General features: G+C 42.0%; 1 protein-coding gene across 1 annotated transcript in view; it reads right to left on the reverse strand.

Annotated features, from left to right (window-relative positions):
* TTC7A (tetratricopeptide repeat domain 7A) overlaps window positions 1-20,430 on the reverse strand; it is a gene marked incomplete at its 5' end in the record, with an annotated part of 172,351 nt that overhangs the window by 23,490 nt on the left and 128,431 nt on the right. The window contains one exon of the mRNA XM_084262154.1: window positions 10,301-10,503. Within this exon, the coding sequence (XP_084118280.1) occupies window positions 10,301-10,503 (203 nt within the window). The remainder of the gene's footprint in view (window positions 1-10,300; window positions 10,504-20,430) is intronic.

Consider the following 20,430-nt stretch of genomic DNA (forward strand, 5'->3'; position numbering starts at 1 on the left):
GCTCACTGATACAGCAGAGCTTTACAGAAGCATGGGGAAGGATGAGAGAAAACGAGGAGTGTTTTCAACAATGTAAAAAGCGCCCAGTTTAGATGTCACAAAGAACAAACAGGAAACATACTGAGATCCCGCCTCAGGAGTTGAATTCTCCAAAGTGCTGAGGAGTTCCTCACAATTTCTTGGTCCTGGATTGTTCTGTTATTTTCAGACACTCCTTCAACACTACTGGAACAAGCTTCTGACCTAAGTGCACTCTCTGATTCCTTGTAGTGAGTTTTACCTTTCTTGGATAAAACAGCAAATAAATAGCACTGAAAGAGCCTTTTGGGGCAAATCAAAGTTGGGCTGATCCCTTGCAGAAAACTGCAAGGCAGAGAGGGACAGAAAAGGAAGAAACAACCAGTTGAATGGCTAATGGAAGAGAAAATAACATACTTTAGCTGTCTCTGAGTAGTCAATGCTTTCTTTGCCTCAGTATTTTAAAGTAAGCAGCAGTTTGTGCTTTTTTGGCTGTCTCTTCTATGTCCCTTACAATTCTTTCCTCTCCCTTTCTCTTACACACCTCTATGTCACCATTTGTCTGGTCTCCAACATACTGGAGAAACACAGCACACTGAACAGAAAAAAAAATTGTGAAAAAAATTGTAAACAGCATATAGGGATTTCCCCACATCAAGGGAAAGCTTAGGGGTGGGCTGAACTGTTTAATTGTTTTGTACTACCAGAGTAGTCCAAAAATACCCTGCTGGAGACTAGGACTTAGCAAATTCACCCTGCCAGTGTTTCCTTGTGCACTCCATATTAGGTAGACCTAAGAGAGTCCCAGAGTCTGTAGCTCTCCAAGCTGCATCACAGAAGATGTCACTGGTCTTCCTTTGGCTTGGTAGAATCTCCTGTTGACTGTCACCATTACTTAATTAAGAAAGAAAAAAAAAAAGAGGAAAAAGAAAAAAAAAGCAAAGCACTTTGTTCAAGATTGCTCCATTTTTGGGAAGGCTCGTAGTGCCTGCCTACTTGGATGCTTTTTCTACCTTTAGGTCTGCCATCTCTTAAAAATCCAAACCCCTTCTCACCCGGGGAAACTGCAGAACCGTGCCGGTACGAAGATGCTCTGCTTGAACTGAATTTGCAGAGCAGGAGGATACACTCGCTGTCAGAGAAAGGAAGCGCCCTTCCTCCGCTCCTGCAAAAAGCTATTTTTTGCTGGTGTTGTCACAGCTTATCCCCAGGAAGAGGAGAGGGCTGTGCTACAGAGTCGGCAGATTCACGCTCGCTTCCGTTTACTCCGTCCTTCCCAGCACTGCTCCTAACAATCTATCAGTGCAATGGAGGGCAAGGCGCAGCACGCAGGCAAGGCAGACTCCTCTAATGAAAACAAATCTCTGAGAGAGGAAGAAACAGTTCACAGATCCGCCTCCTAAATCCCACTCCCACTGCAATAACGTTCTCATCGCTGCTTACATTTGGGGACACAAGGGTACTCGGAGCTGTAAAGCTGTAAAGCACATCATTTCTGCTCAACAGTCGGGGTGCTTTGCCCAAAATAATTTGTGGTCCAAAAGCCCAAATGAATAAAGCGCCACTGGAACCGAGACATATAATGACAATAAATAAGATTTTGCTCTTACAGAGCGCCTGTCGTCTCAAAGTCCGCCCAGATATTAATTAACCTCCGCAAACCCCAGATGAAGCAGATTAGTAGCTTCATCCCTGTTTTACAGAGGTTTGGAGTGAAGCGTGACACATAATCGCAGCTGAAAGCGGAGCGGAGCTGGCTGTGCCGGGGATGGCGAGAGCCAGGGCTCCACCTCCCTCCCAGCCCTCCTGCGTGAATTGCCTTCAATGGAAAATGACGGAGCCACAGTTCTTCTTCTTCCCTCTCCGAAAGAGGAAGGACCCACCCTGTTGCACAACAGTAGCAAAGCCCCAGCCTGAAGTGTTGTGATAAAAAACACCAAATGGTGCTCAGCTTGGGAAGAGAACCCAGGAGCGAGCTGGCCTGGTCTCACACGTTTGTTTTGGGTCCTCTATCTCGCTCTTTCTCAAAGGCCAAGAGATCACCCCTGCCGTCAGCATCCCCCGCAAACAGCCCTAATAACGCGGCTCTTTGCTTCTCAGGCTTGGAGGACGTGGGATACATAGTGCCTTGGCTACTTTAATTGGCAATGTTGGTCTCTGTTTTTCTATTTCTACGCATTTTACTGTTGCAACTCAGAAGCCACACCGACCCCAGATCACACGGGCACGATGTAATTAAAAACTGTAGTCTCAAGACGGATCAAAACCTTAGAGTAGCCCTCTCCTGAGGCATGTTTTACACACAGAACTCGCAGGCAATATGCATAAATAATAAACACATCCGATACCATCCAGAAATACATATAAACTCAACATACATGTGTGTTTAAGAAAATAAAACCACCTTTACAAAGTGTTACTAGCAAAGCATCAAGTGTTTTGTATGTCAGCAGTTAGAAGTTCCCTTTGCTGTCATTATCTACCAAAATACAAGTTTTTATGACACGACAGCAATTTCTTAAAGATTCCCTCTAAGTATTTTAGTAGTAGCTGTGGTAATGAAAAATAATTCTCAGTATCACAAAAGCAGTACAACTGTCCACTTAATCAAAATTACCCAGCCCCTATCTCTGCTCATCACCTCTGCCAAAGCAAGAGCATCAAATGCAGCTGGGAAGAAATATATCCAGAACAGATAAAACCAGGTCGCTCCTTGTGTCTCCAGATACAATTATCCACCTAATTGTACTTAGGGCACTTGTACAGTTTTCCTCACTACAGGGAGATGCAGTTTAATTGTGATGTTCAAGTCTCTGCACGCAAATACAAAAAACTGAATGTCACTAGAAAATGGAAAAAGACCATGGCATATTTATCTACAAAACAGCAAACAAGTTGGATAAACTACAGACATAAAGCAGCTCTTTAGATGAGAAATAACTCTATTAATGTGAAAACTATGCTCTTTTGTTCTCACATTTAAGCAGGGAAAGCATTCTAACTTCAGCTTTCAAGGTAAAAATGTTTTTAATTAGGGTCCTAGCTACCTTACTAGACATACAGACCACAGTATGATGGAGTTATGATAATTTACTCATGCTGAGATTCTGCCCCATGATTTATATGATTACTTCATGGCAGCATGAAACAAATCCCCAAGGAAGTAATGCATGTCATCCTTAAAAATATTAAGCAATCAAGCCATGCTTTTATTATGTGAATGGATGCCTTTGAAAACAAGGATGCATGCACCATGCTGTGAAGTAAAATGAAATAAATGAACAGAAATAATTCATTTCCATGTTCTAATCAGTGGAAACTGTAGTCTTCAGATTATACTGATGCTACCAAATATGAGTCTGGAGACAAAAGGTTGATTCTTGTACTAAAACAAACACGAAACTGCATCCTAAGTACACAATGAAGGCCAAATTAAACAGTTCAAAACTCTTTGTAAAGGCTCTTTCTTTTTATTCATCCCTTGCAACCAACTGAACACTTAAAAGCAGAAGATTTAAACAAAGCATCATACAGTTTTAAAATCTCAAATCTAGTAAGCAATGTACTTCTCAGGCAAAAGGAACATAATCAACACAGAAACCTGTTCTCGAGCAAGCTCTTCACCTTCTAGCATTACCAGCAGAGCAAAATCTGTGTTCCACCAGCTAAAAGGATGCCTCTGGCAAGCAGAATACATACATATATCCATCAAAGACTAGAACCGCATGCTTGCTGACTGTGTTGTATTCACAGACTAGGACACCGACACCTCTGCAAGGACTCGAGTCAACGCTGTCACACTGCTCCCCACCATTATAAATCACAAGCCACTCACTCGAGATGCTGAGTGTTCAGGAAAAAAAATCATCTAGCCCCTGCAGGCACGAAGAGATGTAAACAAGAGCTGTGATAACGAGGTCAGGCTAATACAAAACATTTGAAATAGACAACTGTATTCGTATAAAAATGTATACAGGTAGTAACTATGTAAGTAGAAGTCCATGGGACAGCGAGGGGTTTTTTAACATGGAGTCTACAACACTGTGTTTGAAGCTAAACTAATTTTTAAAAGTGCATTACTCTCATCTTAAAAAGAACTGCAAGAAGTTCAGAGACAGGCAACAGCAATAATGAAACAAAAGGGACTGGGGAGAGGTATCTATCAAAATTAGTAACAAGAGGGGAGATGAACAAGAATCAGTGGTTCTTTATGACTTCCATAAGAACAACAACATGGTACTAGGAAGAGCTGCATCAGGAACATGGAAAATTTGGCAGTTCTGTTCAGCGGAAAGCAGACCCGTGGGTCTCCTTGTCAAAGAGTGCTGTGAATGCTGAAAGTTAACACAGGCTTAAAACAAGTTCATGAAGGAAAAGCCCACTGTGAATTAATAAGCAAGTAGAATCTGTGTCTACTTCAGGATGTCTCTGGACTAAGTTATAACCTTAGAAGTATCATATACAACTGCTGAGGACCAGCTGAACTTCTGGTCTGTCCCAGCAGAGTTATGCCAATGTGACCTTTAGGATCTACTTGCAGAAAAAATTCCTGGTATTAGCTTCAGATTCACTTTGGGAGGATGACTGGGTGGGAAGCAGCTCTGCAGAGAAGGACCCAGTGAACAAGAAGCTGGCCATGAGCCAGAGACATGCCCTTGCGGCAAAGGCAGCTAACAGTATCCTGGGCAGCGTTAGGAGAGTTGCCAGCAGGTCGAGGGAGGAGATCCTTACCCTCTACTCAGCACGGCTGAGGCCACACCTGGAGTACAGGGTCCACTTCTGGGCTCTCCAGTACAAAGCAGACATGGACATACTGGAAAGAGTCCAATAAAGGGCCATAAACATAAGAGAGTGGAGCACGTGTCATACAAGGAGAAGCCAAGAGAGTTAGGACTAAGAAATTCCATTTAAACATGAGAAAAAGCTTTGTTTATTTGTAAGGGTGATCAAACACTGGAACAAGTTGCCCAACCAGAGAGGTTGTAGAGTCTCCATCCTTGGATACATTCAACCCCAGCTGAACATGGTCCTGGGTACCTGCTTGAGCAGAGTTGGACTATATAATCTCCTAAAATCCCTTCCAACCTCAACTGCTGCATGGCTGATATCCCCCAAACCGCATTTACTATGGGAACTGCTCCAAAAATTAACCAGGCCTTCTTGGAGCAATGTCAAAATCTATGCTAATCTCAGAAATCAAGGGTCACAAAACAGCCTACAGTCAATTTGCTGGCACAGCTTAGGTGACAAACTCAGGTGAGTGGGAAGCTTGTTTTCCCACCTGAAGTTGGAGGATACTACACGACTATAAAGCCCTTGCTGTGGCTGCCAACCTTATGTTTCGTGATGCAGATGACTGTCTAAGAAAAAGGCCAACTCTGGTGTTACCTCTGTTTGACTTGATTATGGAACAAATCAAATACATTTTCAGTAGATTATGTTTTCCACCCACTTATGTGGTCACAATAGAACACAGAAATACATTATGAAGACTGCTTTCCATTTTCACTTTCATAAAAACAAATCTCAATATATATTGCACTTTGTTTTGCTATCAAGCACAAGGATGAGGCAGTGCAGTCAGCTACATGGCATTCTGATAACAACCTTATCATCTTCACCCCAGCCTTCAAGAGAAGTGAGGAATCATAACAATCTTCCACTGCAATCAATAAGACTCAAGTATGAGTCAAGCAATTTTTTTCCTTTGTTTTGATGGGGTTTTTGTTATTTTCATTAAATCTGGCACAGTGACGAAGACGAGGGTGCCCATTTCCTTCCCTTATAAATAAACAATTCTTTTTCTTCTTCCCTGAACTGAAACATGTTGAAAATTGCTCTAACTTGACTAAGTGCTGTGTGAGATGCATGCTGGGCAGGAATCTTCTGAATATCTCAGCATGTTTTTCTTGCAATATTACATCTGGAGCTTTAGGACTCAAATCCAATATGCTGGCATTGATTTTCTCCTCTGAATCAAAAGGGAGAATGGTACTGAATGCACTGTGGCTGGGAACTAGCAAATTTCAACATCTTTCTCTATGACATACAGGTAGGTGGATTTGTGTATTGCTTTCCAAGGAGGTGTCATCTGCTCCGGCTTATGTTCTATTTTCTGACTTGGTTGGGCACGTCAGTTTTGTTACCACCATCCCAAAACTGTGTATATCATGATGTTAGATAACCAAATTTGGTACATACTGAAAGAAATAAGCTGTAGTTATTTGGTTTAGAAATATGCTGTCAGAGGTCAACATCTGGCATGGCTGACTAGTCAGAATGTAAGACAAGGGGATATGGGCTAAGCTCTTGGTTTTGGATCAGTGACAATAGCTAACTCAGTGGAAACTCCATCAACACCCCTGGGAGGGAGAAGTGCTCTGCAATACTTGCAAGCAGGCCCCAAAAGGAGCCTGTGAAAGGGAAGAAGAAAGAATGAACGGGCTTGTTCTAGTAAAGGAGGAGAAGACAAAAAGAAACATGTAGAACAGAATGAGAAATATGGAAAAAAAAAAACCTTAGGAAGTCGTATTTCCTACAGAAATCTGTGGTCTTACAGTATATACAGTTTCTAAGGGCCAAGCCAAGCTAATTGCTTCTTGCAGCAGTTGAACAGTTGTTCAACCAAAGGAGTAGCTCCATACCTCACGAGGAGTACTTTGGTACATAAATATGGTCCCAGCAGCCCCAAAAAATAATTCTGGGTTTTTTTTTTCCTACATGAAAACAGAACTGCACAACAAATGTGCTTCCTTAGATTAGGAAACAGCCAGTAATATTTACTTTGTAAAGGCTATTGGTGGATTCTTAGCACAAGCTAAGGATCCCAATTCTGATCTAGTTAAAGATGTCCCTGTTCCCCCTTTACTGCAAACTGGTTAGACTAGATGATCTTTAAAGGTCCCTTCCATCCTAACACATTCTATGATTGTGGCATGATGTATAAAATGCAAGTGTACACAAGAAGCAGCACGACTACGTGGTATTTTCAGTGTGCCTGTGGTTTGCTTACCAGAGCATCGGCCACCAACTGCCGACAGCCCCCGCTGTGAAGCGGAGCCTGCTACCCACCTCCATCAGACACACTCAGCACTGCGGTCCTGCTGTACGGTGTGGCTCTTCCAAGCAGCAGTGTGCTTTATATGGAAAGCACAGTGATTTGACAGCTACTGTAAACACTCTATAAACGCAGCCCTTTTCAGCTACACTGGGAAAGAGATTGTGTTTATTACGGTGGTGACTCTACCCTGTGTAAAAGTGAAGTTATTGACACCCGATGGACTCATTCATTGCTAGATCTATGCCCTTCATTTAAAGCCAGCAACGCTCTTCAGGTTGGATTTTTCCAAATATAGCTTTGACAACCCATTTCTGAGAACCCTGGGGAAGAGACATGACTACTTTGCTAATTGATGCTGATACGCCAGGGAGAATCGGCACTGTCTACAGCACAGTTTTCCCTTAAAGTGGACTAGGTCAGTTGGATACCAATTGCACTGAGTCAAACAGGAATTCTCATAACCAGACCCTCTCTCCCTCAATTATTACACACCCACAACAATGTTACTTCAGTGGGAAAACTATGTACTCAAATGTTTGGGGAGACTAGCACTGAAACAGCATATATAAGTTTAATTTCAGTTGTCTGTGTATGCGTTTTGCATAGTTTCAAGCCACTTGGAACTAGTTGATAATCTAGTTTGGCTTCTTGCATAATCCAAGACATACATTTCCCTCTGGTAGGGGACTGAACATGCTGTGCTCAAGAACTTGTATTTTTAATAACAGTACAGCTAGTACTTGGCTAATACATACATTTCACAAAGGCATACAGTCTTCTTCTGATGGCCTCCAGGAGATGCAAAATTTACTATTTAGTACATTATATCCTCAATTGCATAAACCCAGTCTTAAGTTCTCCATGGGGACACCGTCTCATTCAGTACATAGGACAAAATCACTTAGCTAGCAGCCATTCGATATTTTTTCCCCCCTTTTTATTTGATGCATAGCCCTAAAAGTCTTGTTTACTGCACATTATTCCAGCTATGTTCTGAAGGCAGAATGATTAATTTCTTTACAGGCTTTTCTATAGTGCTCATCAGATGCCTCTAACTTGTTATGTGCAATTTCCTAGCTTTTGGAAAAGCATACAAAGGAGTGCTGTTATGTGGCATCCTCTAACTACTGCCATAGACCAAACCTTTGCTATCTTAGCTAACAGGTGCAAACCACAGGCTGCCAGCACGGCCAAGCTAAAGGAGATGAGGCATATGCTTAAGCAAGTGATTTTTACTGATACTTGCTGGCACCAGCATGGGAAGATTCAGAATTTTAGAGACTGAAGGGTATGGAGTAGAACTCTTTCAGGTTCACGCTCCTTTGTCTGTCTCATAAGATCAACCATTTTAATTAATCCTTTTCAACATGCCCACTCCTCAATCCACATGTCTCAGCCTAGTTTGTTAACCCAGTCTTATTCTTCTTACCTACCCAGTGTTATCCAGTGTTACCTGTCTTATTGTATATTATTTTCGGTTTGTCCTTATTTCTCTCACCTGTTATTGAGTTTATCTTTACTCTTCCCTGCTTACTTACAGACTGAGTTTCTGCTCCCATATTCCCCATCTCCATCTTTTTCATCTCACCTAAATTTTACTCCCATCCTTTGACTAACAGATGATGGACGTTACTGGGGTTCGAAGGAAATGAGCATTCACAGGGTTCCTTAGAGGTTTCAGAAATACATATCTACTAAGCACATATAAAACATGTTTTTTAAAGGTTATGACTTGAATAACCCAGGAAGGATTTTCTTAGGGATGGTTAAAAGCATATTAGTATGTTACAAAGACAACCCAATCCTGGAGACACTAAAGCGCAGTAAAGAAAATGTCACAGAAACCTTTAAGGTCTCTCCTGTAGCCTCATTTTCAGAAACAGTTAAGCCATAATGGGTGACATTTTCCAAAGTAAACTGGGCCAGAGCAGATGTGCATCTCAGAAAATTTTATTCCAAATTACTGTAGTTTCAGAAAATTGCAAGCAACCGAAATGGGAAGACACAGTATGTGGTTCTGCCCACAAAATAAGACAGAAATGAAAGCTATTAGTATCATGTTGGCATCTAACTTGATGGCTGCTCTGGTATCAGTGACTTGTCCACAGTCATGACAGTAACTGAGCAAAGAATGCTGTTCTGCATTGCCAAGTTTTTACCGGCGTGTTTTGTAAAGGTTGGATCACAGCACAGAAGCAATATTATTGCCCTGTATCATTCAGATGTGTGCATAGCTGTTTTGTACCCTTCTCCTGACGTACGTACCAGCTACTCATTTGCTGGTTTTGCACTGAACCATTATTACCAAATATCTCATCCCTTGCCTGTAAATTATACTTTTTACTCTCAATTATAACTTCACATCAGATTTTTCCTCTTCTCCACTGATACCCACTTCCATTTTGGAGTTGCCTGTGAACCTCACCAGGAACAAATTTATGCCTGGAAACAGAAATCGGCTACCAAAGACACAAGGTGGTCACATGGATATAGAATTCCTGTAATAATTAAATAGTCAATAAAGACTTCTAAAGTCCCCGAGAGACCTAGGAAGGGCTACATTTGACAAGACACATCATTGATGAAATACGATTAACTGCCCTGATTTCAGAAGAGAACTGGGTTTTGGTCTTCCATAAAGTTCCCTGGAGTGTTATTGTTGTTGCTGTTATGCTCTAGGCCCTGTGTCTGTAAATAAGGTTGTTTTGGGGGTGGTACAAAAAAATAAAAAAAAGAATCCTTGCCCCACAAATGTGAAGTCCCTTCCCCTACAAAAGGAGGAGATCCATTTTTATTGTGAACTCATAGTTTATCTTGATTTGAGTAGACACAAGACTCCAGGCCAAGGTTTACAAACCCTGCATATATTGATATTCTGTAGTTATTTTAGTTCAAATCTTTCACACATCACTATACTGCTTATTGAAAACATGTAATGGTTAGTAGGAAAAGCAGCAAAGACAAAGCAATGAATTGACTTCCAGAGCTATCAGCCTTTGTCAATTAAAATATTTACTTTTGACACAAGTCCTAATTAGTTAAAAACATTCAATCCAGTCTTAAAATAGAGGTTCAAGCTACCCAATTTATTCTTGGAACATTCGCTTGCTCTCAGGATTAGGAAGACAATGGCATCCAGAGCAAGCGTGAGCCCTCTCCCCTCTTATTACAGTTAATCAGGAACATAAATACTATAATGGAGCTGAGCCCCTGCAAACTCACCAGGCTGTGCATAATTTCCACTCCAGCTGGATTCACTGTGAGCGCTTCATCATACAATTGCCTAGCCTCCTCCAAATTGCCTTTCATCTCTGCAAGCCTCCCACGCATGTACAGTACAGCATGAGATGTGGGGAAAAGACTAGCTGCCTCCTGGATACAAAAGCCTGCTTCTTTGAGATGCCGTTGTTCCATGAAGAGTTCAGCTAAAAAAAAACACAACCAAAAACAACAGAAACAAAAAAAAAAATCAAAAAAACCACTCTACCATTAGTTGAAATAAGTCAGAAACCTTTCTTTACATTAACATCATCTCCCTTAAGCATATTAAATCATGAGGCCATGATCCTGCACAATGCTTGCTACTATAGGTAATGCTTATTACTGTAAGTGGATTGACTGAATGGATCCTTTTTCAATGCAAAGGGATCTGTATAGAAGTTTGGACATCTTTAGGTGTTTTCCTGACAGAGGACTGCCTTAACGATTCCTTGATCAGGAATGTAAACAGTACTGAATGGAGCCCTAAGGAAGCAGGGCTGGTAGCCACTTGGAGCCATCATATGTATTTCCAAATAATCTGGGGGAAAAAAGAACAGAATAAGCCATCACTGTCTACTCAGAACTTTAAACATGTCAGAGTAATAGGATACATCTGACTGAGCTGGACATTAGATAACTTATTTAAAAAGAATATTTCCACATTTTAAAACATGATTAAAAATGTTTCCCTCTGCTTATTTGCCTAGTTTGTGAGATAGCTGTCTCTTAACTTTTCAGAGACTAGGCCTTTATCATAGAGACATATTTATACTGTATATTCACACATTTACTTCCTTTTACATACTCTACAGAAAAATAAGAGAGCTCTTAGAAGAGACTGCTCAGTCATTTCTTCAACTATCAGCAATTCCCTTAGAGGCTTTCTTAGGAAAAAGATATATGTTAATAAAAAAAAATATATGCTAATGTGCTTGACTGTCAATCTGTTAATCAATTTCTTATCTTAAACATAAATTTCATAACATATGTCATGGTTATTTCTCAGGATTTGGACTAAATCACTGTTGGACTAGAGGATCATTGTGGTGAACTAGATCATTGCAGGTCCCTTCTGACTAAAATAGTCTATTCTGACTCCAGATTTATGCATTAAATCCTTGCAAAAAGCTTCAAAAGTGATACTCAGTTTTCACTGCTGTGCATAACTGGAAAGGAAAACTGGTTTTAGATATATATCTATATATATGTATGTATGCCTATATGTGTATAAAATCATTCTCTCTTTTCATGCAGCAGCCATTGCTTTTCAGGCCCAAAGCCTTTTTTGTTTTTAAACTGGTGCAATAATGCTGTAAGTATTGCTAGGGTTCAGATCCAGATAAGTAAGTCTGAAATTATACACAACCTTAAATGCGCTGACTTTTGAAGGTAGTGAGTATTCTCAGGAAGTTTATGTGATGGTGGAAATTAGACTGAAAATTCCTCTTAAATAGCTGTGAAACTTCACGAGTTTCGAAATGCTGTGAGACCCAGATGACCATGGAGGACTTGACACACTGACGAGGAGCTCGCCTGGTAGAGGTGAGCAGGAGAGCACCTCAAAGGCAGTCCAGCCTGACCATGGAAGGGCTCTCCCTTGAGACTGGCAGCACAAACAGCACTTCTCTTGGCACACTGGAAGCGATCATGTACTGAAAACGACAGCATGACTGAACACCCTTCCACTTCTGAAGCCGTCCTTCTAGAAGGAAGGTGAGACATCGTCAAGAAAATGCTTGAATATTCCTTAGCCATCCCTAGGTTGTCATTCTCCAAGGCTGTCAACATGAGCAAAACATTAGTTCCTCGGTGAGAGCTATACTCAAAGAGAGTGACTCATATGCATTTCTCTCTGGTTAATCATTATGAAATCTCGGTATGCATCCCTTCCCTTGGCTCCACGAGGCTGCAGCTATCTATAACAACAGAAAGCAAGGCCATGTATCTTGTCAAGCTGAGTATGTGCACAGCCTTACTCAAAAGTTTGTGGGAGGACAGCATTTTACTTGCATTTCCCAAGGAACAGAGCATTTCCCTGCCAAGTGCTGCATAGCAGCTGCCGCTGTGCATGTGGCAGTAATGAGGATGAGGATGCAGGAAGTGAGGATTCACAGCCTGAAGATAAACACTCCATTTGCAAAGTTAGCACAGACTTAGTGGCACAAAAGAAGGGGCGAGATCCCAGCGCTGTTTGAAGTCAGCAGAAGTTCTGGATGCTGCCGTATTAAAAGCTCTATTAGCAACTAGCAGCATAATGTGCCTTGTTTAATTTCAGAAAAGAATTGGGAGCAAGGGGGTTTAGATGTGAAATCATGCACAGCCGGTGTTCCAATGCATACAAAATAGAGAGCACTTTTTCTTTCTTTCAACGGGGCCTGTAAATCTCCTTCGGTAATAACAAGTATTTAGAGGAAGTGCAGCAACACAGAATCTAAATAAGATCTACAAATTGTGCTTTATGGTATGGTAATGTAGCATATTAAAGTTCAGTCCATTTCTTTGCAGGCTCGGTAGTCAATAAAAAATGATTTAATGTTGTGGGAGGCCTCATTTGCATAAAAAAAGAAACGAGAGGTGCCTTTGGGTTCCGAAAGGAAAGGAGTGCCCCCACCCAGCTAAAAATAGATGTTAAGGGAAATCGTTTAGGCCTGCATTAAAAGGTGTTTTCTGTAAACTCGTTTTTCACTTCTATTACATACTCATTTTATTTACAGATTAACAAGCTGCGCTTACGCAACATGGAATAAAAACACAGCTAGAGGCAGAAAACAAACCCAAAAACAAGGACTCATTAAATTTGTCATGGCAATACTACTGCCTCCTCAATGGTACTGAAAGTACCGAAACACCTGCCTCTGCATTACCTGGGTTAGCACCTTCCCGGCACTGGATTATTCAGCGTATCTCCTTACATCACCTAATCATGCTGTTAAGCAAATATCTAACCAAATTAACAGCCCTCACAAGGAAGTTCTATTATAGACACGTGGCACCCGATTCCACTCCAAAGAAGAGGATAGCTCCTCAGGCTGAAACAGGTAGAGAAGATCTGTAATGCTTACCCTGTGAAAGGTTCCAGGCTTCTGGGAAACCATTTATGACCCTCCAACAATTGGATCACATTGTTCCTGGCACTGACATCCTGTGCAGCTTTGAGTCTAAAGGCCATGTCTACAAGCTCCCTTGCTCTCTGTCACTTAACATGATCTTCATAAAATCTACATTCTGTTTTGAACCTTTTGCACCACAAAAGGCTCTCTGAATGCTACTGAGCAATGAGAGATGACTGCCCTGGGTGTACCATCTCCTCTATTAGCATCTCTGGAGTAATGCTAGAGGTTTTGAGCATGAATGTTTATTAGGAACTATTTTAGCATTTTTACCTGTAAATATGGGCGGAGACCGTGCACTGCACGGACTGGCAAAGACAGGATGAGTCATGCACAGCATCACTGCATTCAGTAACTGAACCTTGAGCCGGCGCCCACTGAGACAACAGGCAGCCATCCAGCTGACTCCAAGGTCCAGCCTAGCTTGATTCATTTCTTTCCCATATCAACCTTATGCTCCCACCCTTGCTCTCTTGCAGTATTGTCCAGCCTACTCTGGTATCTCCTCCAGTGGCTATGGCCATCTCTGTCTTGACTTGCAACTAGACTTACACAGATACACCAGTCTTAATGCCGGACTCAGTCCCCGAGGGCAGCACGCACCTCCACTCCAATTATCATTAACCCATAATATGAGTTCCTTGTTCTTCCAGCTGTTACGTTCATCTACAGTGAAGATCCTTCTCACTTCAAGCGAGAATTGCCAGCAGCTACCCACTCTCCAAAGACCGGTTACAGACTGAGAACACTTCCCAGAACCCTACAAAGCTGGGCCTCCTGTGGTCAGTCTCCTTTTTCCATCTCCAAGATAAATGATTTGACAGACCTCTGGTTAGGGAGTCCATCAGAGGAGTAACAACAGTGCCTGCGTTACAGCGCTGGTCTGAGGAACAGAGTTGCCTGCCATCACCTCGAGCACTGACTCCATTCCCCACTTCCTAAGTGTTTCATAGCAGCGTCAAGAGTGATTGTGCTTGTCACACCACAGAAGCGGCAACAACTGCAATCCTAGCCAAAAAAATAAAACGGATTTAAAATGTATTCCCGTGGTGTGAACAACCCAAGAGTTAAAATTTTATTCCTTGTGAATCACACTCAGCATTATCCAAGAGGCAGCACTTAACTCCCACAAGCAGGCTGCTCCCCATCACTCGGCTGTGTGTGCCTGCTGGATCTAAAGCACTTGCCTACTCCTATCTACCCCAGAAATGCCACTGCAGAGTGACACAGCCAGCCCAATACAGCCAGGTGATCAGCAGGGTGGTACAGTGGGGAGCAGCCCTTCACACTTTAAGAAGGTGAGAACACCTGCAAGGATATGTAGGGAGGCGATTTTGGTTTTACATCATCTGTCCTCAGGAGCTATTAATGCTCGTTGCTGCAGCAGCCCATAGCCAGCTGGAAAGACCCACTCCTCTGAGACAGCTCTGCCTTCAGCAGTGAACACAGAGCTATTACCGTGACAAAGGGTTCCCCCGCTGCCTTTCCTTTCTGGTAGGTGACGTTTAGTCATTGTTCTATATTACGACACCACCCTGCACGCAGTAGCTTGACAATTCGTGGGCAGATTAGATGGAAGATTCCTCAAGCTGTACACTGACTGCAATAATTTCAGTTGATGTAAACCCTTCATACAGAAATGGAGTACAGAAATTGCCACTTGTTCCCATCCACCTGAGCTGAGCCCCTTGCTCTTTTGATTGAGGCAACAGATTTACATCCTCAAAGGCTGTCTTTGCATGCAAACTGGTGGTTAACTGGAGTTCAAGGACCTGCTTTGAATTTCCAAATTCTGCTCTCACAGGGGTAAAAACATCCACTGAGCTTATTGACAAATGTAGGACCAGAGTGAAAGTTTCTGGAAGCAACACAGACCTACAAGAACCTACCTTCTGTACTAGATGGCACATAACACACTAGACTGCTTATCAGAGACACTGCTAGCTGTTGCCGGTATCTTTCACAAGTGAGCGTGTACACACTCCTGTGCACGTTCACACATCCCAGATTTTGAGAAATGGCATGTGCTCTTCTTTGAAGACTGTCTATGCCATTGGATTATTAATCCAGAAAGTTCCACGTCCTGCTCAAGCAATGAGAAATACCCAGAAGACTCAGGAATAGGGGAAGCAATGCAAAATGTCCATTAAGGCCGAAACTCCTTTTGACTTTTTAAATTAATTACTGATAGAACATAAAATAAACCAAGCTGGAAAGAGCTACTCTAGAGTAGATCAAAACCTAGTATTCCAGTGTGGACATTCAAATGAAGAAAAATGGAAAATTTGATGTTCCTTAGCCTGTACCAGAAAAGCCTAGGTCAGAGGTTGCTAATCAGGCGGCTTAGCAGAACCACTGCTGGCTTCTTAACCTCACTAGTAACATTTCAAAGGGGCCCAAACCAGCTTGCTTTGCCATTTCTATCTCCAGCGTGAAGTGTTTCTTATCCCTCCCAGTAAGTAAACACTGCAGGGTAGCCATCATTGCAGCACACCTTCATTCTCCTCAGTAACAGCTGTATATAAAGGACTCCCTCCTCCCCCTCACCAGGCTCCAGCTTTTCATACTGCTTTGTGTCACCATAGCCACAAAAATCAGCAGAGCTTATGGAGCTCAAGAACTCAAGCAATGAATGGGGAAGTTCTAAATCTGAAATTCTAAAATTTGAAAGTAATTTTTTTTAGAAACAATAAAAAAAAGAGCAAGAAGGAAAAAGCAATATTAGAATTGCTTCAACAACCAGTGCTGCATCACAGGACGGTATCTGATCCCAGCTGTTCTGACAATGTTAGTAAAGACATCTCCCAAACCTGATAAACACCTTTAATATCAGAGCTAATACTTGAGGGGGTTTAAGATAGCTGAAGGCTTCAGGAAGGAAGAACATTTAATACCCGTGCATAAGCCGTGTGAATACAAGCTGTGGTGGGTGAGCTGAGGGGCAGCAGGGAAGGGCTCGGCCGTGCCCTCGGCACTGCCAGGCATGGGCTGCGTGGCTCAGGCTAGCCCACTGCCCCCGAGGACACGCTCTCGTGGAACAGAGCCCATCTCCTCTAACACAGCTTTTTCCCAGGAATTGGCCCATACAGAGTAAAATAAATAAATCGCAAACGTTTTGTGAAGGGGAAAAAAAAAAAACCCAAACCAAAGTTCCTGCTGTACATGACCCTGGGGAGCAGATGTTTTTCCATTAGCTCACTGTTCTCTGCTACACTGGCTCTCTTTACGGTCCTTGTTCATGGCATGTTCATTATAATATAAGCTTTGGTGTGTTACTGAGACAGCAGGTAGCCCACTCCGGCCCCACTGTGAGCACATGGAATAGTTATCCTAGTAATTTTTCTTTAAATGCTCCCTTAAATTGGCCTTAAGTCTACCTGGTGAGGTTTGCAGACTGTGCTTAGCAGGCATTTAGCCAATTTTAGATCAAATTACCAGACCTACTTTGCTGTGAGTGGCCATATTTGGTAAAGTATTGGGTTAGTCAAGAAGCTAAATTGTCAGATATAAAGCGCTAGTAAAGACAAACAAAGTGGACATTGTAGTTAAAAGTAAAGCTTAAAATAATATAGCAACAGGAGATGGAATATTAGAACTCTTATTAAAACTGGCTTGCAGCATTCTAAAATGCTCTGTATAAATAGAGCATACAGTTATTACTGCCTGGAAATATAATCACACATACTTCAGATAAGAAATCAGTCCAATTACCCAAAGACCTTAAAACTATTAAAACTATTTATTTTCAGTAAATTTTTTTGCTCGCCGAGTGAAAAGTATTATAAAAATGAGGGTAAATTTTTGCCATAAATTTGAACTGTTTCAGGTACATTTTCCTTAGCCAAACACATATGTATTTTCTAAGCAGAAAGGAGGAGTGTTGGCATGACTTCAAAAAGGAAATATGAGGTAGAAATAGTTCCTAGGTCAGACATTTCTCTTGGTAACACACTCAGTATTATCACCAGTAATCTCCAGGGTTCCCTCTGCAGCTCCTCCTGCAACAAGCAGTGGAAGGAGTTAGCAAGCTTTACCAATGCTGTGTGAGTTCCTTCTCTCAAAGTTGGATTCAAGCTCTCTGTCTTGAGAAGTAGAACAATGAGGAAAAACAGGCATACAGATTGCACACAGACCACCTCCTCCTGGAGCTGCACCGCAGCGGCATGTGCGTTGCGGCACCCTTCCTGAGTACTCCTTCAAATGACTCGTGTCTCAGACTTGGGACCCAGCAATAATGTTTAGGCTTATTAACGTTAAAGCCTAATGAGACAACTCTCTCCTTTTAAGAACCCATTACATTTCAAGAGGGCTGGTAGGTTATTGTTAAAAGGGACCAGGCTAGCTGTGCTAATCACAGTCTTTGCTGCAGAACACTTGAAAACAGAGTATGCCTTTAGTATTCCTCTTTGCACGCCTGCCGCAGGGAGTGGACAACCTCTCTAGTCTTTGGGGACAGCAGACCTTGTACTCTTCCAAAGCTAAATTATGACTACCTGCATGGAAAACAGGAAGATATGGAAGCCCACTGAAGAAATGTGCTAAGTTCCCTGCTGGAGATGGCTGTAATCCTGGCTGATCCTACAAGAGAAGCTGGACATAAGATTAATAGTGAGAATTTAGTTTTATTTAGACATGTGAAATAGAAGACTCTTTCCACAGACCACGGATCCATCAAGTACCTCTTGGGTTGCTTACATTAGGCTACAAAAAATTAGCTTGCCCAAGTTCACTGCTGCAGGGACAGCAAAGGTGCAGCATCGATTATAAAGCAGCACATTTGGACTTAGCAGCTGCATCTGCAAAGCTGCTGCTGTATTATCTTCCCTACATCACTGTGCTGGCCATGAATCCAGAAAAGCTACAGACAAAACCACTAAGTCTATGCCCTCTTATATGTGAGATAAGTATCTTTATCACAGGACAAAAGACCTCAACTTTTTGCACAGGGTTCACGGCCCTGCTCACCTTCAGCCACTGTTAAAAGAATGCACATGTTCTCATGAACTAATTGTGAGACCTGTAGGAGCACGACAAGGGCTCTCCAGCTCCAAGGAACCAAGGATGCTTCCACACAAGGCAGGAATGCCTATTGCAGCTGCAGGTAGAGGATGATACAGTAACAGTTCCCCTACCTAAGCACCATCTGATAGCTACCACCCACTATCCACCCCATTGTGGGCATGATGTGCTGCTGGCTGTGTGGCCTGCCTGCAGAGGGCCCTAAGAACATCCTCACGCAGCTCTGGGATAGCTGGCTTTGTATGCCTCTTTCCAGTTTAAATGCAGAAAGCTCTAACTGGATCAGTTGTTTGGTACCATTAGTTTTCGTGCCTTGGGGTATGAAGAGGCACCGGACCTCTAATGGCTCTAATGGAACTCAGACATGATTGCAGCCTGGCCCTCTAAATCCATACCCACACACAGAGACATGGCCAGCTGCATCCTGGTAGCATCTGAAAAAGACAGATGCTTTGTTATAAATTTGCTGTAGTGTGAGGTTAGGAAACTGAGATATTTTTTCCTACAGATTTATGATTCATGCTAAAAAGGTTAAAGCGTTAACGACAACAAAAACAACAACACACAAGTCACTTCCCAAAGGCAGATTAACATCTTCTTCCTTTAGGGATGGATAGGAGACTAAGGTATGAAAAAGATAGGCAACTTCCCTAGAATCACTGACAAGTCCAGGCTAAACCTGATAGAAATCTAGAGCATGCCAGTGTAGCTCTATCAGGAATGTGAAGGGACTCCAGATGTGTCACGCTTATTGCCTGTTGCTTTCCACAGCTGTTAATTTTGGGGTGAGCTGTAACACAAAAGCATGTGACTACCTCAACTGTTTTTAACCACACATTTCTGTTTAATTTGTTACTTATGAACTATTTCTATTTTGGAAGTTACTAACTTCTCATGAGTGTACATGGTCCTCCTTTCCTGTCCTTACAGGTGGGAAAGATTGTAGTGCAGAAGATCAATGACAGTCTTCTGGACCATTCCATTCACTGAGTCCAGAGACCTGGTCAGAGACCACTTCAAGTCCTCTAATTATTCAAGTGCTGTGCCCTTCTCTGCAGAGAGTGAAGACTACCCCAAAACACCCACATGTCTCCTCATCCCTCGGGATACCAGAACACAGCAACTTCCGCACTACAAGAAGAGAATGGGCAGGAAGCTCACCAAGAGCTCATTAAGCTGCATCCTTAACAGTAGCTGACTGCAGTAAGGAAATTACAAAGCACTCACACTATGTATTTGCAGAATATCAATCCTGATTCAAGTTAAAAGTATGAAACAAAACAAAGATTTTAAAAGCAATGAGACAGAATTAATTAACACCTTTGAGAAAGACACTGGATTTACACTGCAAAATAATCACAGCAATTCACAGCCAGGTCACAGCAAGCACTGTCTTTATTGCTTTTTTTTTTTCTTGCTTTATTGCTTTTCGCACAGTAGCAAAAATGTAAACTGCCTAGAGCTATCTGCAGGATGATGGACAACAGATACCTGACTTCTCATCACAATAAACTCTGTTTTTTTCTGCTTCCCACCAACCTCCTCTGCAGCCTTAAATCAGGAGCATAAACTGAATAAACCAGAATTTTGCTAGTGATTTTGAAGCCCACAGCACATCACTGAAATTTACATACACAACCCATTAAGTGAACATGTGTGATTAACTTAAAGGATGATGCATTCCATAAGGTAACTTCTTTTGTTCTTTAACAGTTAGTCAAATTGTAACAAAAAGAATGTCATATATTTTTGTACCAGAACTGAAGTCTAATTGGTAGGAAATGGCCCACAAAAATGGCTATAAAAATCTTTGCTGAGAAGTAGGGTGAGACTGCCACGTTTTATGTGAGAATTGTCAATTGTACAGATTAGCTAAATGAGAATTTGAAAGGTACTCCTGCATACAGAAGAGCAAATTATCAGCAAGGTTCCAGTGGGGTCTGCTTTTTTTTCCCCATTGCA

Source organism: Gallinula chloropus (assembly GCF_964237585.1).
Source record: "Gallinula chloropus genome assembly, chromosome: 3".
Classification (NCBI taxonomy): domain Eukaryota; kingdom Metazoa; phylum Chordata; class Aves; order Gruiformes; family Rallidae; genus Gallinula; species Gallinula chloropus.